Source organism: Corvus kubaryi, unplaced genomic scaffold (genome assembly GCF_017639235.1).
Source record: "Corvus kubaryi isolate FWS band 111438036 unplaced genomic scaffold, C.kubaryi_AGA036_p1.0 37272, whole genome shotgun sequence".
NCBI classification, from domain to species: Eukaryota; Metazoa; Chordata; class Aves; order Passeriformes; family Corvidae; genus Corvus; species Corvus kubaryi.
Genome location: NW_024581084.1, coordinates 3,009,434 through 3,021,543, shown reverse-complemented (window position 1 = coordinate 3,021,543; position 12,110 = coordinate 3,009,434). Strand labels below are relative to the sequence as shown.

At 56.1% G+C, this 12,110-nt stretch overlaps 2 protein-coding genes across 5 annotated transcripts; both read left to right on the top strand.

Annotated features, from left to right (window-relative positions):
* The first annotated feature begins 183 nt into the window (after positions 1–183).
* On the top strand, positions 184–5,267 carry MAFG (MAF bZIP transcription factor G). 4 transcript variants are annotated; one of them, XM_042025667.1, is made up of 4 exons: positions 185–383; positions 2,856–2,970; positions 3,666–3,727; positions 3,816–5,267. In XM_042025667.1, exons 3-4 carry the CDS (start codon positions 3,692–3,694, stop codon positions 4,266–4,268), a joined length of 489 nt encoding a protein of 162 aa, XP_041881601.1. In that variant the 5' UTR covers positions 185–383; positions 2,856–2,970; positions 3,666–3,691; the 3' UTR covers positions 4,269–5,267. The 4 variants fall into 4 exon arrangements, with proteins under 4 accessions (XP_041881603.1, XP_041881601.1, XP_041881600.1 ...); XM_042025669.1 differs by lacking the exon at positions 2,856–2,970 and having other exon boundaries at positions 184–383; XM_042025666.1 differs by lacking the exon at positions 185–383 and having other exon boundaries at positions 401–2,970.
* Positions 5,268–7,827: 2,560 nt separating this feature from the next.
* SIRT7 (sirtuin 7) lies at positions 7,828–12,030 on the top strand. Its single transcript, XM_042025665.1, has 10 exons — positions 7,828–7,978; positions 8,054–8,191; positions 8,641–8,745; positions 9,644–9,714; positions 9,814–9,886; positions 10,342–10,440; positions 10,907–11,143; positions 11,388–11,468; positions 11,617–11,723; positions 11,810–12,030. Exons 1-10 carry the CDS (start codon positions 7,883–7,885, stop codon positions 12,012–12,014), a joined length of 1,212 nt encoding a protein of 403 aa, XP_041881599.1. The 5' UTR covers positions 7,828–7,882; the 3' UTR covers positions 12,015–12,030.
* Positions 12,031–12,110: the final 80 nt, after the last annotated feature.

The following is a 12,110-nucleotide window of genomic DNA, read 5'->3' as shown; positions in this document are numbered from 1 at the left end:
CGGGGCGGGCGCGGCGGGCCCGGGATGGTGGCTGGGGCCGCCGCGGGGTCGGCAGGTGCCTAAAGGGGCCGCCATCGCTGACTCACGGCGGGGCTTCGGGGTCGCGCCTGCCCGGTGCCGCCCAGCCCCCGCCCCGGCCCGCCCCGCCCCGCCCCGTCCGCGCCTCGCTCAGCGGCCGAGCAACAGGTGCGCGGGGCGCTGGCCCGGGGCCTGTCCCCGGCCCCGCCCGCCGCCTCCCGGGTCCACCCGTAGGCATCACGGATGCATCTGGCCCCTCCCTCCCGCGGTTGCCGACTGCCCCGATCGTGTTGCAGGCCGGCTGCCCTCAGGCCGAGCCTACCCTTCTCAACCCCGCCGCACCTTCAGGCGCTCAGGCTCCGCCGGTACGGGTGCGACCTGGCCCCGGCAGGGCCTCGGGCACCCCCCCTCCCGCCGGTCAGCCGCCGTGGTCTGTGATTCTTCTCCCGAGGACCAGAGGGCCGGGAGGGTGAGGGGCCATCGGGGCGTCTCGCCCAGTTCCCAGAGTAGAGGCTCGGCCCCAGGCAGGACAGCTCCGCTGCCTGCAGTCGATACCCTGTCCTCGGTCTACTTGGTAGCTGAAGATGTGCGGGTGGGAGGTTCTGGCCCCTGTTCCGTAGGGGCTGCCCTGTTCCGTAGGGGCTGCAATGTCCCCCGAGTGGAGTGGGTTTCTGCTCCCGCGGGACTGCAACGTTTGACCAACAAGGAGGGTCTGTGTGTGTGTGTGTTGTGCACGGGTCGGTCACGCTGTTCAGAGCTTGGGGACGTCTCTGGCTGTCCGGGATATGTGAGGTTTGAGCTGTGTGGTCGGAGGAGGGCACTGCCAAGGGTGGGAAGGGATCTCTCAGAGCTGGCCCTTTCCTTTAGCAGTGTGAGCAGAGTTAAAACCAGCTGGGTGGGCAGATTCCTTGAGGGAAAAATTGCTGTGGAAATGCTCAGGGTTGGATGAGCTCACCAGGGGACTCCCAGGGTGGGGAACACAGGAGAGGCACTCTCTTGGCTACATAGGTAATTTGGGGAGTCATTGGATGAGAATGTGTGAGCTAATTTGCCAGTAAGCAAATAAACAGAGTGTGAAATTCACGCTGGGAGAGAGTGTTCTCGTGCAGTGTGCCCCATCGCTGCTGACAAACCCCACTCCTCTGCCTGCCAGTGCTGTGGAGCCCGTGGGGAGCACAGCCCTTGCTCTGCCCACGGGCCTCCCACCAGGCCTGCCCGCCAGCGCGGGTGACGTCACCGTGTTTACACGGGGCTCGTGGCAGGGTTCTGCATCAGGAGCGTGGAGAAGGGCCTGTGTTGAATCATGCGCGGTGCTGTCAGCTCCTGTGTGCTGCCGCTGAGCTGAGGGGAGAATTGGCTGTGCTTGTGCTGAGTTCAGGCTTTTTGAGCTCTGGGGAAATGTGTCGAGACTGCAGTTTCTTCATTGCAGCCGTAGTGTTTGGCACTTTTCAGTGTGATCTTTCTTCAGGAAGCTATCAAAAGTTGATCCATCAGCAGTCTGGAGAGTAAGGCGAAGTTTGGTCTCTGTTACGTCACCAGTTCTCTGGGTGTCCTCTTTGTGAGCTGCCAAACAGCCCGATTAAAACAGGACCCAGGAAACAGCCAACAACTCTTTGGGTTGTTTTTCCCATTCTACTGACTGCCTTGTGTGTTGCTGTGCCTTGGAGAGATGGGATCACCAGGTTTCTGGGGACAGTCCTGTTGCAGCTCTGATGGCTCTTGTGAGAGGCTTCTGCCTGAGAGGGTGTTGTGTTAGAGAGTGCAGAGGCAGGAATGAGTAGCTGCCTCTGCTGTGTCTAGCTCTGCCATCACCAGCCATTCCCCAGCCTGCTGAGGAGCACTTTTCCCAGTGCCCTGCCTGATGTAGCATGCATGTGCCCTGTTAGTTTTGTTTTGGGTCTGCTGTAATGAAGGCAGCCTGTGTGCTTGCCAAGCAGCAGTAAATTCTTTAGTGCCACAAGGCAAGCAAATTCCTGTGGTCCCACTGACCATACCTGCCCTTGACTCCTTCCACTCACAAGAGGATGGGGCACAAAAGTGCTGCAGAGGCATGCTATTGGTCTCTCCAGCTCTTCACGTACCTCTCCCCTTTTCCTAGCAGACGTGTTGTTTACCACATCGGAACAGAAGGAATAAACAGCAGTCTGGCAAGATGGGAAGAATTGATTTTGTGAAGCAGTTGCTCAGATGCTGCCTGTCCTGCCTCATTGCAGCTGCCTTCCCTGGGCAGCAAAATGACCGTGTCTATGCCAGTGTGGTCGGGTGTAGCAGACATCTTGTTGGAAGGAGCATTGTCCTCTAGGTATAAATAGCCCGGCTCCTGGCAGGCTGCAGGCTTCAGGAATATCTCTGCTGGTGTTCTGGGGACTACTAGCCCTGTTCACCTCCCGTAGGTTGTAGAGGCGCTGTAGGGAGCCTGTGCCACAGCTGCTGGAAGAGCACAAAGACATATTTGCTGATGTGTGCATTTTGTTCTGGTCTGTAACTGGACATCAGTCCTGCTGGGAGTAAGGCAGGGACAAACAAAATTGTTGTTTGAAACCTGCAAGATGAAAGGGACAGAGGCACCTGTAGGCTGCACAGGAATACTGGCCAGGGCTGAGGGGGTGCAGAATGGGCTGAGAGGGGAGTGCAGTTTGGGCTGCTCAAGGCACAGCCATGTCTGTCAGGTAGTTTCTGTGTGGATCAATTCCTTGGGCAGTGTAGTAGCCCTCTGAACTGAAAAGCCTGAGGGGAGGAGGTATGTGGGGACAGAAGCAGGAGCCAGCATATAAGTTTCTGTAAAGCAGGCCTGGGAATTGCTCTTACCAGTTCTGAAGTCTTGTCTTCCGTGGCAGGGAAGGAGTCTGCTCTCCTCTGTTTTTCAGCACCTTTAATCTTTGTTTTCTTCTGAGCACACCTTGGCTCTGAAGATAAGGAGGAAGAAGGTGGTTCTGAGCCAGGGATTGACAGGTACTTTCTCACAGAAGAGATCTACAACTGGGGTCAGTTTTGTGTAACCGGGAGAGGTGAAGTCTGCTGAGACATCAGCCCAAATCTGTGATGGAATTCCGGTGTGTCCAAGGCTTCCCCTGTACCCCTTGCCTAGGGTTATGTCTTACTGAACTATACTGGCTGCATCCTTGGGGGCATCTGGAGTCTGGTAGGACTGGGGAGCTTCTGAGCTGTGCTTGGGCACCTGTTGGAAGGGCATGTTAAGGTAACCTGCCCTGCCTGGGAGTGACAAGGATGAGGCTGGGAGCAAGCGGTGCAGAGTGCCAGCCTGCTGAGTCAGCATGACTGACCTGGAGCAGCCATGCTCTGGACCCTGCCTGCTGCTTGCAAGGCTATTTTTAAAAATGTGGCTTCCATGTATTCTGACTCCTCCTAGTTTTTTAATTTTCCCCACCATAAATGAAAAACCAGCATTGCCACAAAGTCTCCATGGGAGCAGGGGTGTGGAAGGGCAGCAGTTTCTGCTCAGGGACAGAGTCTGCTGTTTGTTAGTCCAGCTCAGCTGGCTGCTTGTTGAGTGTCTTCCAAGGAGGGGGTGAGTGGGGACCAGGATGTGGAGCAGCACCATGAGGCATTGCTGCTGGACCCTGCCAGAGGAATGCCGTGGGCTCTGCTGTGTCCCGGGTGCTAATTTGACCTTCCTTCCCTTCCAGAACCTAACTGACAAGGCTGTCGTGTTATGACGACCCCCAACAAAGGAAACAAGGCCTTGAAGGTAATGCGGCAGGTGGAGGAAAGGGGTGCAGGGATGGGCATAGGTATCCATCTCAGGTTTCACAAGTGTGTGCTGTCTTCTCTCCCAGGTGAAGAGGGAGCCAGGTGAGAATGGGACCAGCTTGACAGATGAGGAGCTGGTGACCATGTCTGTGCGAGAGCTGAACCAGCATCTACGGGGCCTGTCAAAAGAGGAGATCATCCAGCTGAAGCAGCGTCGGCGCACGCTGAAGAACCGGGGTTACGCAGCCAGCTGCAGAGTGAAGCGCGTTACCCAGAAGGAGGAACTGGAGAAGCAGAAGGCAGAGCTGCAGCAAGAAGTGGAGAAGCTGGCCTCAGAGAACGCCAGCATGAAAATGGAACTCGATGCTCTCCGCTCCAAATACGAGGCTCTCCAGAACTTCGCCAGAACCGTGGCCCGGAGCCCCGTGACCCCTGCACGGGGGCCTCTCACTTCCAGTATGGGGCCCCTCGTCCCTGGCAAGGTTGCTACTACTAGTGTCATCACAATAGTGAAATCCAAAACGGACTCCCGGTCTTAGTGAAGCGAGCATTGCCTGAGCTTGTCTGTGCAGGGCAGTTAGGCACAAAACCAGCCTGGAATCCCCAAAGCACAAGCCCTCCCCACATGGGTCCGGGTTCCTTTGACTTGGCCCAGGACTGGCCCGCTGATTGCTCCAGTTTATTTTGTTGTGTCCAGATTGGTATGAGCAGTGGTGATGCATCCCTTGTCCTGTGCAGACAGAGCTTCCCACCCAGCAGTCTGTAGCCCTTGGGTGCCCTGGGGACAGACTGTGAGATTTTGGTTTTCTACCCAAAGAAAGTCTGTGCAGCGTGGCTGATGGAAGGGCGGAGGGGTGGTCCGAGGAAAGCTCTCTTCCTGGGGGCTGGGAACCCTAATTTTCGGTCACTTCCAAAGGCTTTATTTCATGACTCTTCCAGGTGGTGCATCTTGGCGCCTGAACCTGCTGCTTTTGTCTCCTTTGGTACCTGTAGTTACAGTTGGGGTGTTCTGTGTCATAGGTTTTTATTCCTTTCTAGGTGTGCCTCTGTGCCCTAACCGTGGGTTTCCCCCAGACGTCCATGACGTTAGCTGTGTAAACTGGCAGTGGTGGGAAGGACGATGCTGCTGTGTCCTGTCGCTGTGGTCCTGAGGCCCTGCAGGCCCCAGCACCCTGGGAGGGAAGAAGGGAGCAGTGGTACTGTGTTGACTGCAGGCCGGTTTTGTGCCTAATGTGTTGCACTGAACAAGACCAAAATCACTAGTTGTTCCCGTGTTTTGAGGGTATCAAGTGTCTCTAGTGTGATGGTTTACACAACCAGTTTATGTGGTTAAATAGCCCTTTATTTAAAGAGAGAAACATCATTTTAAGAGTTATTAAATTATCTAAGTTTAAAATTGGACAGAAGAGAGAGCGTATTTATAGTCAGCTTTTTTACCTGAGAAGGCGAGAATATTTCACCATATGAGTGGGGAAATATTCTCAGAGACTTTGCTAGTTAAAAGTTAATAAATAAATAATTTTAAAGTTTCTCATGAACCTCCCGCAAACTGTTTGTGGCTCTGAGGTTAGTTTTTATAAAGAGTTATCAGACTTTATTTATAAAACTTAGAAAAAGACAAAAAAAGAGGCAAGTCCTGTTTGATATCTTTTTGCAATTGTACCAAAAGTGACTTATTCTTGACCTTGCTAGTTTCTGTCATGTCCCCTTGTGTTGGGCGCTCTGCTCCCCAAGCTCTCGTGCAGCGCTCTGGTGTGCTGGTGCCTTTGCCATGTGCTGTCATTTCACACTGTTGTTGTTTTCCTTAAACTTGACTGAGAGATTGAGTTGGAATCTCTCTGAATTCTCCAGAAGGGTTCTGGTGCACAGGCAAAGGTGCTGCTGTTTTTGAAGACAAGAATGGCTGGCTGGTGCAGCGAGGTAGCGATGCCTGCCCAGAGGTGTGCAGCAGGAGCACAGGCAGCTCCTGCTGAGCAGCCAACACCAGGTGAACTTGGTTATCTGGAGAGGAAAAATGCTGCACTTCCCTTCATGCAGCAAAGCTATCAGAGAAGTAACATGAGGGAGGCTTGTCCAGGAAAAGACTGGTGGGATTTATCTCTGGGATTAGATCCTGTGGTCAGAACTTGTGTCGTGCTTATGGCTCACCTGAACAAGAGGGGCAAGTCTGCGACAAGTCAGGCAACATGGGACTGGCTAGTCCCTGGTGTCTACGCATGGGTGGCCAGTGCGCTGTGGCAGGATCACTGTCCTTCCTGGGGCAGCTTCTCAGGGGGTTAGTAGAGTGCTCAGACTCACAGCTGTGACAGAGCTGAGAAGCTGTTTGTGGCCAGGCTCTGTTTCCACAAAAACTTTGACTCTCCTCTCCCTTTCCCAAAGACTGGAGCTGATTTACTGAGTTGCAGAGAAGCAGGACATGAGGGGGAAGCCCATGTGATCTCTTGGCTGCTGAAGATCTGAGTGGAAGGGGCAGATTGGGATAACACAAGTGAAGCCACAGTCTCGTGGGGAGGTATGGCCATCCTAGATAGGTTTTGGGGATGTTTCTCATCGCTGAACTGATACTGCTGTCCCCTGAGCGGAGGAGCAGGTCAGCCTGAGAAAAACTGCAGTGTGGCAGGAGAGGAGCAGGTATTTTCCTGAGACGAGCTTTGCTCTGATTGATTGGGAGTTTAGGGAGTTGTTTGGGATGCTTTTCCCAGTAAATTTCCCAAAGGAGGAGTAGGTTAGAACATTGCCTCAAGACTTCCCCCTTCCAGCCCTGGACTTTCTCTTCTCTTAACTGAAGTGTCTGATGTGCCACTTCCAGCCATTTGCCACACAGGCCACACATTGCGCAGCAGTCAGCAGGCTCTGGTCTTCCAGCTGGTTGTGTGGTGACTGGAAGAGGTGAGATTTTACAAAATACAGAGGCATCCAGTTGTTCTGGGGTGTCAGTCCCAACCCTGCCTCTCCTAGACCCAGCCTGAGACTGAATCAGCCAGAGCCCTTCAGAACACAGCTGAGTCCTGATCTGGGCTGGAGGAGCGGGCAATGTGTGTATGGGGCTGGTTAGGAGCTTGGTTCCGCAACTGGAGCCTCTGGTGTGAGGAGAGCCCCATCAACACAGCAGGCAACGATGGGCAACTCTGCAGCCATGGAGAACTTGCTTTTTGTTGTGCTCTGTGGCAGGTAGTGTCCAGTCCTTTCCCACCTGCCAGGTGGCAGCCGTGCTGCTGCTGGTCACGGGCTGGTGCTGCTCTGTCGTGAGGCAGAACAGGGCTGGCAGCAGCGCTGACTTGCACCAGACGTCGTTCCCCCTCCCCTGCACTGTCCCTCCTTGCTCGGAGCCCGGGTCTGCTTCGAGTGGCCTGTGTGTTCAATGAGGACAGGTCGTGTAGGGAGGAGCAGGTGCAAGGCCGTGACTGAAGGGTGCCGGTGTGGTAAACAAGCTCTGCGGGTGCCGGGCTGGATGTCAGCGAGGCCACGGTCCCCTGAGCGTTGCTTCCTTATGGTTTTGTTCTCAGTGAAGTGTAGGACCCCGAGTGATGTATTTCCGCAGTGTCCAAGGAGTCTCCCGTCCTGCTCCGGGGGGTCCTGTGTCCTGCCAGCCGGCTTCCTGTGCCCGTGCGAGGCGACCCTTGCCCGAGCCGTCACGCTGACTTCTCTCTCGTATATAGTGTTCTGAAGTGTGACAATTCTTGTTCCTGAGGTGCTCGTCCGTTTGGTTTCCTGCTGTGAAGGGTGTCGTGTTTCCTTTCTCCTTTTCCTGGTGCCGTTCCGGGGGACTGGGGAGGGGTCCTGCGCCAGCCCGACTGGGGAGCGTCCCCGGCACCCCCGGGATTTGTGTATCTTGTGAATTGTGTACAGTCGCTCCCGGCCGGAGCCGGGGCTGGCGGACAGAAGGGTCACCCAGAGGGCTCCGGGCTCGGTGCAGGCGGTATTTATTGCTAAGTTATTGCCGTTATTTATTCTGTACAGTGTCCGCCGCCTTTGTACGCGACAATAAACCGCTTCAACAGCCGCCGCCTGCGCGTCCTTGGGGGGCCGCCCGGCACCAGGGGGCGCTGCCGCGCGCGGGGGCGGTGCCGGAAGCGGCGCGCGCGCTCTGACCGGAAGGCGGAAGCGGCGGAGCTGAGCCCGGTGGCGGCGGAGGCGCGGCGGGTCCGGGGCGATGGCGGCGGGCGGCAGCCTGAGCCGCTCCGAGCGGAAAGCGGCGGCGCGCGCCGAGATCCTGCAGCAGGAGGAGCAGCGGGACCGCCGGAGACAGGTATGGTACGACGCGGCCCGACCCGTTCCACCTCGCCGCTGCGGGCCGCCGTGACCACGCGTGTGCACCGGGCAGGTATCCCGCATCTGGAGGAAGCCGCCGGCGGAGCGGAGCCCCGAGGAGTGCCAGGTGCTGAGTGAGAGCGAGGACATCGTCAGGGAGCTGGAGCGGCGCCGCAAGCGGCGCGAGCGGCTGCGGCGGCGGCAAGAAGAGGTGGGCGGCGGGACCGGGGAAGCCGTGTCGGTGATGGCAGGGAGCGGCCCCGGCCGCGGAGAGGCGGGGCGGAGGTCGCCGGGCTCGATGCTGCCGAGCTCTGAAGCCACGGCAGGCCTCGGTGAACAACCGCTGTGTCCCGGTATCGGGAACGCGTCTCCCCTCCGGGGACTGCCCTGTGTTTATCTCCGGTCAGCCGTGCTGCCAGGCGCGTGTGGCTGTGTGGGCACGTCGGGTGGGTCAGCAGCTTCTGGTCTCCAGGAAGCTTTTTCCCGTTATCCTTCCATGAACAATGCCCATGTTCTTTTCATTTGGAAACCACTGTTGATAATGTTTGTGTTGCTTTTCCTGGTTGGCCAGTCAAACTTTTGGGGAGATCCCTGTTCTTTCTGACTCAGTGGTGTAGTGTATCTCTGATCTGTCTGAACCTGCTGAGGTGTGTTTCTCAGGTGTGTGATGAACCAGAGGAGCTGAAGAGAAAGGTGGCTGAGCTGGCAGCAGCCGTGCGGAGTGCCAGGCACCTCGTCATCTACACAGGCGCTGGGATCAGCACGGTGAGTTTGGGGGGCAGCAGCTGGAGCCCCTTCAGGGGGCGGTATTGGCCGGACTGTTGCCTGGTTCCTGAATGACCACAGGACACGCGTGACGAGCCCGGGATGCTGCATGAGTCCTGTGGCCAGCAGTTTCCAGGCTGCATCCTGGGGTCACTCCTACTGCCCACACTCCTGTGGCTGCATTGCCTCTGACCACATGCAGGATGTGCAGCCTGAGCAAGAGGATGCTGGTCTTGCCTCACTCAAGCCTCTTCAATGACTTGGTGTAAAACCTTAAGCCACTTGGATCAGGAATGTTATATGTGTTATCGGACATGCAGGGACAGCTGGGGATTATTAGAATTTACAAACAGCAGTTGAGAATTATTTCGTTGCAGCCGCCTGGGGCAAAGCAGCAGTCTGGTTCTACCTCTTTTAACGTGACATCTGTCACCTTTGTGTGACATGGGAATGTCACTCCATTCTCTGCTGACATGGAGCATGGCTCAGGGCAGGGGGCTGAGTGCTCATGTCACCTGCATGTTTGCTAGAGATGCCGAGTGTGAGAAAACCAGAGTCTAGGGAAAATAAGAAAAGGCTCAAGAATGAAGTTCTGTGGAGGGAAATGGGAAGAATCAAGGGTGAAAAAGAGTTCTGGAGGGATTCCATAATGGTAAAATTGGAGAAAACTAACAGTAGAGGTGAAAATGAGAGCTGAAAGGTAGAAGAGAGAGATAAAACATATGAGGAGGTTTCCCTGTGTTCAGGAACAACTACGCTGGAAAACTCGGAGTGAATGAAAAGCAGCCATGGATGGAGATGTCTGCGGTTGTCCTGGGTGGGCCTGGGTTGGTTGTGTTTATGTACAAGAACTGTGACAACCCCCCCCATCAGGCCTGGTTTTCTCTCCCGGTGACAGGCAGCTTCAATCCCAGACTACAGAGGCCCCAACGGCATTTGGACACTGCTGCAGAAGGGCAGGAGCATCAGGTGAGGAGCCAAATTCTGAACTGTGTGACAGAAAGCTGATACTGAAAGAGGTTAATGGCAATTCCAGCTTTTTTTTTTTTTCCCCTTGCTTCTTGTCAGGGCTGCAGACCTGAGTGAGGCAGAGCCCACGCTCACTCATATGGGCATTGCCTGCCTGCACAAGCACAACCTGGTAAGATAATTTTTCCTCACCTTACTCATGTTCCTCTGCCTAAGAATGATAAACCCAGCAGGGAAGAGAAAGCTTTTCAGGAGATTGCCTGACTATGTTTTTGGCTTAAGTGGCTGCACATCCATGTAGGAAGATGTGTCCAAGCCTTCCTTAGTGAGCTGCAGGCTGCAGCTCTGGCAGTTTTTCCCCTGGTGCCTTTTCTTTAACATGTTGTATTTGTATCTGGTGAGGCTGGTCTGGGGAACTGGTCACGAATCAGCCAGCCCTAGAAAGCCCTCCTGTTTAGCAGGAGGGGGCTTTCCATTTAGCTTTCACAAAGGTCTGCTCACCATGCTCTTCCTCTGTGGGTCCTGCTCTGACGTACAGGCTGTTGGTGCGATTTGGGACACGTGCATCACCTGCTTGGAGTGTTACCTGTGCAGTCTGTGGGAGCTCAGTGTTTTGTTCCCTTCAAGGTGCAGCATGTGGTGTCTCAGAACTGTGATGGGCTGCACCTGCGGAGCGGGTTACCCCGAGCTGCAATATCTGAGCTTCATGGGAACATGTACATAGAGGTGAGTGGCCAGAGCAGGAAAAAGTCACTGTTAAGTGGCCTCACAAAAAGAGAATGTAAACTCTTGATCTTCCACTAGCTCATGAGGAATTAGTACAAGGGCTTGGCCTCTGTGCAGTTCTTGTCTTCAGAACATCAGGTTTGGGGTGAACTACTTAGAAAGTACCAAATCAAACTCTGTAGCTCTTTCTCTGTATTTGCTGGAGCCTTTTGCTTCTGACCTCTTCCTCAGCCCTTCTCTGAAATCCCTCCCAGCATGTAGCCAAAAGCTGCCTGTGGCTCCACTTGCTGGTTTTCAAAAAGAACTTAAGGTTTTCCAAGTTAGCATCTGATCCCTGATGCTTCTGTCTACAACTTCTGTGTTGTCCCCAAAAATGCTTTTCTTCCAAGAGAACAGGCTTGCTCCTGGCCTCTCGTGGGTGGGATGGTGATGATGTGACGAGGTTTCTGCTTTCATCCTGCACCAGGTCTGCACTTCCTGTACACCCAACAGAGAGTACGTGCGAGTGTTTGATGTGACGGAGCGCACAGCCCTGCACAGGCATCACACGGGCAGGATGTGCCACAAGTGTGGGGCACAGTTGAGAGATACAATCGTCCACTTTGGGGAGAAGGGGACATTGAGACAGCCCCTGAACTGGGAAGCAGCAACAGAAGCTGCAAGCAAAGCAGATGTGATTCTTTGTCTGGGTTCCAGCTTAAAGGTAACTTTAGAGACTCGGTGAAGATTGTTAGCAGCATTCCCTCTTGGTGATTACACCTTGGTGCTGAGCAGTCTCCTCCCAAACAGACAACTGTAAACTCTGGTGTCAGGATTCGCCCAACATCTGTGATAGTCTCTCTTCCTCCCTCTTTCCCCTCCTGGTAATACATTCCTTTTCCTCTCGCTGATACGGTTCACAGCTGCGTGTGCCTGTGGCCGTGCTGATCCTCTGTGCTTTGTGGCAGGTTTTGAAAAAGTATCCACGGCTCTGGTGCATGAGCAAGCCCCCCCCACGCCGACCCAAGCTGTATATTGTGAACCTGCAGGTGAGATAAAGCCCTTGGCGCTGGGTTGGCCAGGTGCGAGCCAAGGGGCTGCAGATGTGTGGGGCCGAGCCCCTGCCAGGCCCCGGGCAGGAGCCCCCCGCTGCCACCCCGGGGAGCTGCCTGCAGCCGGCTCTGCTGTCGCTCGCAGTGGACTCCGAAGGACGACCTGGCCGCCCTGAAGCTGCATGGCCGCTGCGACGACGTGATGCGGCTGCTGATGGCGGAGCTGGGGCTGGAAGTTCCGCGCTACGACCGGTGAGTGGCCCGGGCTCTCTGCGGTGGGAGCCCCCGGCCCGGGGCCACCTCCAGCGCCCACCGCCGCCCTCTCTTTCCTTCCGCAGGGCGCGGGACCCCATCTTCGCGTTGGCCGAGCCGCTGCGCCCCGAGGAGGAGGGCACGCACTCGCGGAAACCGGTGGCGCCGCCCCGGGAGGAGCCCCGGGAGCAGGAGCAGCCCCGGGAGCGGGCGGAGGCGGCGGTCGGGCGCCCCGGGGGGTGGCTCGGCCGCGGCTGCGCCAAGGGCGCCCGGCGCAGGAAGAGCCGCTGAGCGCGGGGCGGGGCGGGGCGGCGCCGCCGGTGACAGTGCGGCCATGCTGCGCAACGGGGCGAAGGCCGCCGGCCAATTTGAGGGGCTACACGAGAA